Here is a 9,650-nt window from a genome sequence, read left to right on the forward strand (position 1 = left end):
CGCTCAGCTCCTGTGCAGCTCTGTATGTAAATTGTGTTGCTATGGTTACTGCTGAACAGAGCAAAACACAGTATGTAGATGCATAGAGAGAGGCATAACGAGATCAGTTTCAGGAAGAAGACGGTAGGATCAATGGCCAAAAAAAGCACTTTCATTTGTGGGTACCTTTTAACACAAGGGCTCCTTCGAGTGTGAAGGCAGGCTGAGCAGAGACAGCTCTGTGCAGGCCGAGGCCAGCGCCACTTCACAGTACCTGGCTTAACACTAACACAGGAATCTATTAAGGCCCAGCAGGTCATGTTGGAAGACCATTCTGCATTTCTGCTTTTTAGTGCCCAGAGGCTGGACACGTCCCCACATGAACAAAGAGGCAGGGACCTAAACATAGCTCCTCTACGGGTCAAAGGAAAGTGCAGTTACCAGACAGCACTATGGACTAGTCAATCAGTTTAAGACGACTCTTTTAGAGATGTCAAGTTTTAAGCAATCCACCAACTCTAGTGATCGTAAATGTAGGACATTCTGTTTGGGGGGGGGGGGGGGTGTTAAGTGTTTCTTTTTTTTATTTGAGAGGTTAAAATGTACTACTGAATTTACAGTTTAGGAACACTGAGAATACACTTAATATTATAGCTGCGTCAACTTAATAATGCCTACTTAAAATTACAAGAACAGGTATTTTTTTAAGAAAGTGTTTTCTTCTTTATACGTGGTCTAATAGAACAGAGCTTGCTTATGGCATTATGGCATTATTATAATTATTAGTAGTAGTATTACTATTATTTTTCTTTATCTCTAGAGTAATTGTACCTGCACAATTGTTTCATGTGAAATTTCCTTTCAATCTGTCTCTAACAGTGATAAATTTATCTTTGAAATATTAAACATGTTGTATCTCTGACACAACATTTTGGTTTTAATTGCAGGTGCTGAATCTGGTCCAATCCTACGTGACTCTCCGAGTCCCACTCCATGTCTCCTATGTCTTCCACTCCCCTGTGGGAGCAGGAGGATGGCAGCACTTTGACTTGCAGTCAGAGCTGAGGCTTACTTTTGTGTACGACACTGCCATCCTATGGAGGGATGGTGTCGGTAGTCCACCGGAGGCTGAGCTCCAAGGTTAGAGACTGTGACAGGCGTTTGCAATCATGTTTAATAAATTAGGTTATACAAATTAGCTGCAGTAAAATTGATTGTCACTATCTTTGCAGGCGCTCTGTACCCAACCAGCATGCGTATCAATGTGCAGGGAAGGCTGGTTGTCAACTTCCGTACTGAGGCTCGATTCAGAGGCCTGTTTGTGTTTGCACATCCAGGTACAGTATGTTGTAGAGAGCTGGTGTTTAACAGTGTAGTCTAAATTTTGTTTTTTTTACATGTTTGTTGTTGGAGAATATGTCGACTGTTGCTGAGGATGCATTTCAGTTTGCACTATAATAGACTTTAGGCAGAACAAATTGCATCAGCTAACATGGTTTACGTAATTTAATTGATTTGTTATTTCTTCAGCTTCACCACTCACCTCTATGGTCATGTGTCCGGATCACCCTGGTTTGACCTTTAACCTCAGTCTTGTACGGAATGAGCCGACGTACAACCAGCCCATCCAGCAGTGGACATTTGCTTCTGATTTTGCTGTGAGTGCACTTTTTTTGATTGTTTTATATGTATATATATATATTCAATAATGCTTGCTGAAAAAGATTTCCCCTCACAGGTTCGTGACTATTCTGGCACATACACAGTGAAACTGATCCCATGTACATCCCCCCCTGGCCTGGAGTACACTATCCCTCCTGTCTGCAACCCCAGAGAGCCTCTTACCTTCGACATGGACATCCGCTTTCAACAGGTGACCTCACTTTGCCTAGTGGTCGATGCACAATCTATAAAGGGAAACGTAGTCAGCAAAAGCAAGATGCAATTGGGTACAAGTCAAAATAATGCCGGCCACAATAAGTAGAAAACAGTAATCAAATTTGTCAAGTTGACACCAACGTAAAAAAGAAGATGACAGTCATCAATATATTTCTGCTTCAGTGATATTCTACTCAAGTAAAAATGATTTTTGGCAGTACTTTCTGTTCTCAATCTACAACAATAAACAACAAAGCTCTTCACAAAACATTTCTATATCTTAATGAATAATAACGTGTGTTTAGTGTAAATTTTGAATCAAGTGTTATTATTCAAGATAAAAATTAAAATGGTTTTTTGGCAGTAGTTTTTAAACTCAGACTACCGGCAGGTTGATACATATTAAAGATCACATATTATACCCTTTTTCCACAAGTTAACGCAGTTCTGAGGCACTAATATGAAATATGTGTGCCAGTCTTTGGTCAAAATAGCAAACAGATGCTGCAGGACAGCGTCCGTCATTCGAAACGCCATAAACCCGGAAGCAAAAGTACACTCACGCCGCAGGTAGAGCGTGAATGTGCCGAGTGCAGACACGGGGACTCACGCACACGCACGTCTTGTGCACGTTTTAGCCGACCATGTGACTTCACATGGACGAGGATTTCTGCCAGACGCGTTTGAGTTGTTGATTACAGAAGTACACAAACTATGAAGGATTGAGTGGATGGTTCATTCAGCTGTTTTTGGGTTGACAATAACCCAAACTCATCAAACTAGTAGAGTAGGAACATGGGAAGAGTGAGTTTTTCATAATACGGGACCTTTAAAGCTTTTCATGTTTAATTCTCCTGGCTTTAATGATAGCTGAAATCACATGTGAGACTCTTCAGTCTCACTTAAAACAGCTGCACCGATGAAAATTAAGGCTATTTTCTATGGATTAGGTCTCGTATTTGTCTTGATGCACATCTTTGACTACAGATCCCTGAAAAATCTGCATTTGCATCTTTCTGCAAGTGAAATAAGAATAGCAGATTTTTAATCCATTCACCTATTGTCAGGCCTAAGGCAGGTAAGAACCCAAATGCGAGGCGGTTTGAGCGGGAGTCCAAAAACAGGTTTAATGTTCAATACCAGGGAGTCAGTCCAGAGTAGCAGACAGAGCAGGTTAGGGGCAGGCACAGAGACAGGTCCAAGGGGCAGGCGAAGGTCAGGCACCAGGTGATCAGGCAGGTCGGGCAGACAGGTCCGGGACGGAAGGTGAGCAGACGGGGCTCCGGGGACAGGCAAGGTCGGTACACGGGGAGGCACGCGCTGGCAGGTTGCTGGTAGGAGGACATACATGACACTACGATCGGGCGTCGGTGTGTTGTCTGGGCTTATGTAATGGCCGGGGTTGATTGTTGATCCGCTGCAGCTGGTGACGGGAGCACAGGTGACAGAGATCAGCTGATTGCAGAGCGGAGTTGTGGAGGCGGGGAAATGGGCGTGGAGAGCGGCACAGCCGTGACACCTATTCCTTTTAATCCATTAATTCCTGCAAGTCACACGTCTTGCTTCTCAGCTTGTCTTTCATTTTCTTGCCTCTCATTACATGAAAGATCCCAGAGGAAACTCCCCTTTGTTCGTTCCGTCTAATTAAGCACTCGGGAATCTGCCAGTCATCTCACTTAGTCTGGCAGGAAGGAAGTCTCCAAATAACAAACCTCTCAATAAATAAATATTTACCTGCAGCTGCAGTGTTATGCGTCCAACTCTTGATGCTGATGCCAGCATGTGACCACCCAGTTTGAAAAGACCACCTTGAATAGTTTGCAATAAAGGGACAAATATGACAAATCCCCTTCAAAATATACACCAGCTGAAAGTGAAATCTAAAAATGCATTTCTTTTCATGTCTACATGTTGTTACTGTACCCTTACATACAGTATCTCTGTCTTTAATATGGATTGTCTGTGTTTTGTGTGCCCTTCACGTGCTTGTAGGTTAGCGACCCCGTGGCTGCTGAGTTCAGTCTCAACACACAGATGATCTTACTCTCCAAACAGACGCTCTGGCTCTCAGATGGCTCCATGGGCTTTGGACAGGAGAGCGACATTGCTTTCTCACTGGGTAAGGCTTATAAGTACCGGAAGTCATCAAATGTCAACGTGCTCTTACATGTTTACGGGAATGTGTTTATAGATTAAACATAAGGATCACAAAAATAGTAAATATAATTATAAATGTTTCCCTCAGTGAACTACCTTCATTTTGCAGCTAAAAGGGGAATCACTATATTAAAATATTTAAATTTAGTTGCCATATTATACATCAATTTTGGACCATTTGAAAGATGCATTGTGGTACATTGTGTTTTATGTGTTTTACAGCGATGAAAATCATATTTTTCTTCCCTCAGGGGACACTATTTACGGACTGGTGATGGTCGATTCAGTGCAGAACCTGGGAGACTCCTTTATTTGTAGCATAGAGAAAGTCTTCCTGTGCACTGGAACTGATGGATATGTCCCAAAATACAACCCCACAAACTTTGAATTCGGCTGCCTGGCTGATGCTCCATCACTGCTCTACAGATTCAAGATAATTGTAAGCAACGACCGTATATCTCACACCACGTCAAGCATGTTTTCTGTCGAGTCAAACCTATTGTATGTATTTAACTCACGTGACAGGACAAGGCCCAGCCAGAGACACAGGCCCGATCCTTTGGCAGTGTAACCTTTAATGCTTTCCTGGCGGTGGACGATCCTAGTGCATTAGCTCTAGTGAGGCAGCCCGGGTCAGATGGATTCAGAATGGATTCTTCGGCCCTCTTCCAGGTCAGTAGAAATTACAAGAATGAGACACACAGTCAGTACAAACATTAGTATAATCCACGTATTTCTGTAATTTGTGAGACACTTGAGATATTCAAGCAACTGTTGACAACAAAATTCAAAGAAAGTGACCTAAAATTATATCTTTCTACACATATATTACTCTTTTCTTACGAAGCTTGTGTAAAGAATGACTCTCTGTTCTTGGAAACTTTATTGCTAGTGGTTTAAAACTTTTATCCATTGTGTTGTAAAATTGTACAGTGAACATGTGTGCATGTAAAGTTGTAATATTAATCTTTTGCTCGGAAAAACATGACAGCAAATTGGTCCTCGAACTTGTATTTTTAGTGATTTTTTTATTACTCGATTCTTTAGGAACATCAATAATTGGTCGTACAGAAAGCTATATCATGAAAGTGAACTTTATTTTTATGAATGCTGTTGCACTTTCCAGGTGTCTGCAGGCAGAGAGTGGTACATTCACACCATTTACACAGTCCGTTCTCGGGAGAACGCTAACCGCGGCATAGGGAAGAGAAGCTTGGAATACCATTTGATGAGCCAGCCAACAAATTTGCTTCCTAAGAGCAAACACCGCAACAGACGATCAGCCGATGATGTGTCGGAGCTAATGGAGGAGATTGGTGCGAGTAACAACCGTGGCACCAATATCCTCCACATCATGCTGGACAGCAGCAGCCAGCGGAGGAAAAGCCCAGAGGGTGAGTTCATAACTAAAGGGATCGTTCCCGAGGAGCTCAACCGGACAGACGAGAGTGATGACGGATTAGTGTTGATCATCGGTATCTTTGTCGGACTGCTCCTCACGCTGCTCGTCATCGTCATCGTGGTGTTACTGGTCCGGTCCAAACAAGAGAAGAAAGACACGCCCAAGAGCTCCAGCAGCGCCGAGCCAATGATGACCCACGCCCTCGGTAGCAGCGACAGCTCAGAGGTGTAACAAACAGACTGATGATTGAGAGTTTCAATGAATCATTTTGGTTTGCAAGTGCCTCGCATCTTAGATAGTAATTGAAGATTGTGTGTGATGCAACACAAACTAAACTAGAGCTTTGATTCTATTCAGAAATCTACTTGAAATACTGCATCACTTCTTCAGCCAGGCAGTGGTCGGTACCGTAGCTGGTAGAAATGGACTGTGTTTCAAGGCACTTGTCAAATTGTCACCATTCAGTCAATGATTTGCTTTTGATGCCATTTGATTAAAAAAAAAAAAAGGTGTTATGGGCTTTGTGAGTTTTGATTTGCTGCATCAGTTATTGCATTTTGTTTTTCCTGTGTTATCAGTCAGACATCTACTCAAAACATAAACAACTTTCACCATGTTTTGTTGTGCGCATTTTGCATGTATTTGTTTTTATATTTTAAGACTGTTTGAAATTGCAAGCAAAAGAAGTGCAAAGTCTGATTTTGAATGGAATTTTGACAAATGTGTAATTAATTTACTGGATTATCAGTTTTTATCTTACAATGCATCCAATGACAAACGTTTGGTGAATTATAGTGGCACATTTTCCCCTCATGTCAACTTGCTAAAACATTATGTTAGGAATTTCTAAGTTGTCCGTATTACTGGAGCAGTTATTCAAGAGAGCTCGTCTGTAATAAACAAAGTGTTGTTTCCAAGCTGGAAGCCCACAACTTCCAGCAGGACCTTTTTCCACTCTTGGTACAACTGGTATGTAACATGTCTGTGTTTACTGCTGTAGCTCTGTAGAACTAGGTGGAACACAATCCCTCTCATAACAGCGCATGGAGTTACTGTGTGCTGTTTTTCTTTTCTGAAGCATTGACATTTAACAGCTTCCACTGAAAGGGGATAAAACGTTAAATCCACAGTAATAGTATGAATTGTCACAACTGCTGTACTCTCCTTGAATCACTGGTTTTTTAATGTATTTATTTATTCTTCAATGTTTGTTTTTTGTTTTGTCTTTTGGTGGTGACATCAATCATACCCGCATGGCCTCATCTTTTAATGTTGCTGTTAACATATCTTTCTGAAACCATTTCCTGTTTTGATCATTTTCATATACAATACACATATACAGGTTACGTGTCATATTTGCATTAATTCTGTGCACATAAGATTACAATCATACAATATTTCCATGTATTTTTTGTCAAAGATCCAGGCACCAGATTGCCATAAAATCTGATTACCTCATAGTCATGATAGACGCTAAGGTCATAATAACTACTTTATGTGCATTTCCTTTTTATTTTGAAATTCAAAGGAACTCTATGCAACCTGTAATATGATATACTCATAAAATGTTTACCCCAAGTATGATTTTTTTTGTGTACAAAATTTACTTGGCAATCTCGGTGTTACACTGTACTGTGGTTCTTTTAGTCCACTCAACTTGGACTGCATTCAGACCTTTTTATGCACATGTTTGTATATACATATGTATTACCTATACCGTTTGGATGTTTTGGGAATGGTTATTGTTAAAACATGCATATTAAATGTTCTGTAAGTATTTGTAACAGACCAGGAGAACAGCATGGTCTGCAAATAAATAATTTTTCAAGAAATCAATTATGGCTTCTGCTGAGAAACCACTGAGCTGACAATAGCTCCTTGAAGAAAAAAATAGAACGACCAGCAAAGAGACACATTTAACTTGTTTGTATGGAGATAATCAAATTACGTTATTGTTTTCATCATAAACACTGACACAAAATGGACAACGAATCTGTAAAGTAGTCAGAAAGCAGAAAAATGGGAACCTGCAATTTGTCCAATGAAAGGACTTCCTGAAAATACTGAAAACTGTTTTCTTCTGTACTCAAAATAGAAACGCCATTTTTTCATTTTTTTATTGTGTCTTTGTATTTCATGTCTGTTGGAAAGTGGAAATCCTCTATTTTGTTTTGGGATTGCGGTCCTATGCAATCCTAAACTTGTAATTTCCAAGAGGGGCTCGACTGCCTTGTAACTCAATATCTTACATCGTGCTCATTCTCCAGATGTGCTAATATGCCCTTTGCTCATTCACGCATCACTGTAAGGGTTTCAGTAATGAAACTGTTGTGGGTTGAAACAGGCACCTTTTGTGCATCATTTTCATTCCCAAAGATCTTTTTGTACTTTGATCCAATGAATTATCAACAAGAGATTGCTAGTCAAACAAATCTAAGACGCCATTGGCTGGGCCTGTACCAACAGGTTTCTGTTTACGTCTTAGCCGTTCAGGAAGTGAATAACGTTTAAAAGCAGAGTAATTTTATTTTATTTTATTTTATTTTTTATTTTTATCTTAACCATGAAATTTGAAAACGCAGATTATTGTTGTGTGTTTTGACCCAGGTCTGTTACAGCGTTATTGTCTCGGACTCTTCTCCACCACCAAAGCAAAGAGACGTTGGATAAACCGGAAACATTCTCACTCAGCGCGTCACCGGCGACCACTAACCCTAAGTCTTCCTGGGTCGACGGTGACATCATATGTCACTAAAACGTAAATAAAAATAAAATAAAAACCCGCATGAACGCATTTAGGCGCTGGTCCCTTAGAAGAATATAGAATATAGTCAGTAAATCATGTGCTTTTATTAACAGTGGTTATTCATAAAGTCAGTAAACCATGTGTTTTTTTTACCATCCCCTATTGATAGAACAGAATTATACTTGAACTGGTGTGACACAAACAATGCAAACAATTTAAGACATTACATATTTATGTCAGATGAGCCAGTCACTCTTCAAATCTTGGCTTTTGTTTGGCAGCAAGTCAAACCGCAGAATCATGATGTAATGCATGCATAAACTCAGTGTTTTGCTAGATATCTCAGAACAGGACCGTCCGTCAGTTTATTCTCAAACTTGGATGATAATTCTATCAAATGGCATCTGATAAATGATCATTGTTTCTCATGTGAAAGCCATGAAATACTGTCAATGTAAAACAGATTTCATATTTTATCCTTGTAATTTTTGTAATCCAAAGTCCATCTGCGAAAATTAACAGTTGGGGTTTTTTTTTTTACACAAAGCCCTTAAAGTTTCTAAAAATTAAGAAGAAACAATATTTACATTAATGTGGCAATCTAATTTTGATTTATTACATGAGATATGCATTATTTCTGGTTTATGACAAAGACATCTCTTTAATGGAAAAGGGCAAAAAGATTCATTCTGTGAACTCCAATCTTTAGATATTATTTCTGAAGACAAACGTTTTGCATTTGAGATTAAAACAAAATGGGTCTGTCACTTTGGAAACACCAATATATTTTTTCATATATTTAGGACACTGAATTTTGTTTAAAGTGAATAGGATCAAGTGTGAACATCTCAGTTCAGAAAAAAAAAGAGATCTAACTGCTGCGCTAGTGTATAAAATAAATTATAATTTTTTATTTCGTTTTTCTCCCTTTAAGACAAATGATATTAACACAATTGATTATTGTGTCAATAATATAGTCTCCCTTAAAGCATGTCGTACATTTTATCCTGAAACCATTGACTGCTGCTCTCTGAGTAGCCAAAAGGCTACATGTTTTGTAATTATAGCAAACACATGGAGTGATCTAATATACAGAATATACATTTATGTACACACAGATGGTGATGACATTTTTATGAAATGTCAGTAAATGCTAAATGTTATATTTCATTGCTAGAGAAGTATTGCGCTTTAAATTTCATTGTAAGCATTAGCTAGTTCAAGAGAAAAGCAACTGATGGATATATTGTGCTGCTGCCTCGGCATCAAGATAAAATCAATCTTCATGCATTTGGACAATTTATGGCTCATTAAATACTTTAACATTTCCTTCATCAGATCTCACAGATGTGTGGTCTAATAATAACACGAACAGATTTTAAAAGCAGTTCCACTTCTGGCCATACTTGTCCAGAGGATGCATTGGAAAGGTCATTGCACCTGGGGAATACTTTGTTGTGTTGTCAGTGCATTAACTGTCTTGGGTCT

General features: G+C 39.5%; 1 protein-coding gene across 1 annotated transcript in view; it reads left to right on the forward strand.

Moving 5' to 3' along the window:
• Positions 1–5,647, forward strand: part of frem2b (FRAS1 related extracellular matrix 2b) — a 45,844-nt gene extending 40,197 nt beyond the window's left edge. The window contains exons 17-24 of the mRNA XM_068745326.1: positions 927–1,119; positions 1,212–1,316; positions 1,510–1,637; positions 1,718–1,852; positions 3,850–3,976; positions 4,266–4,453; positions 4,540–4,686; positions 5,141–5,647. Coding sequence (XP_068601427.1) covers positions 927–1,119; positions 1,212–1,316; positions 1,510–1,637; positions 1,718–1,852; positions 3,850–3,976; positions 4,266–4,453; positions 4,540–4,686; positions 5,141–5,647 — 1,530 coding nt within the window. The remainder of the gene's footprint in view (positions 1–926; positions 1,120–1,211; positions 1,317–1,509; positions 1,638–1,717; positions 1,853–3,849; positions 3,977–4,265; positions 4,454–4,539; positions 4,687–5,140) is intronic.
• Positions 5,648–9,650: the final 4,003 nt, after the last annotated feature.

This window comes from Brachionichthys hirsutus, chromosome 11 (genome assembly GCF_040956055.1).
Source record: "Brachionichthys hirsutus isolate HB-005 chromosome 11, CSIRO-AGI_Bhir_v1, whole genome shotgun sequence".
NCBI classification, from domain to species: Eukaryota; Metazoa; Chordata; class Actinopteri; order Lophiiformes; family Brachionichthyidae; genus Brachionichthys; species Brachionichthys hirsutus.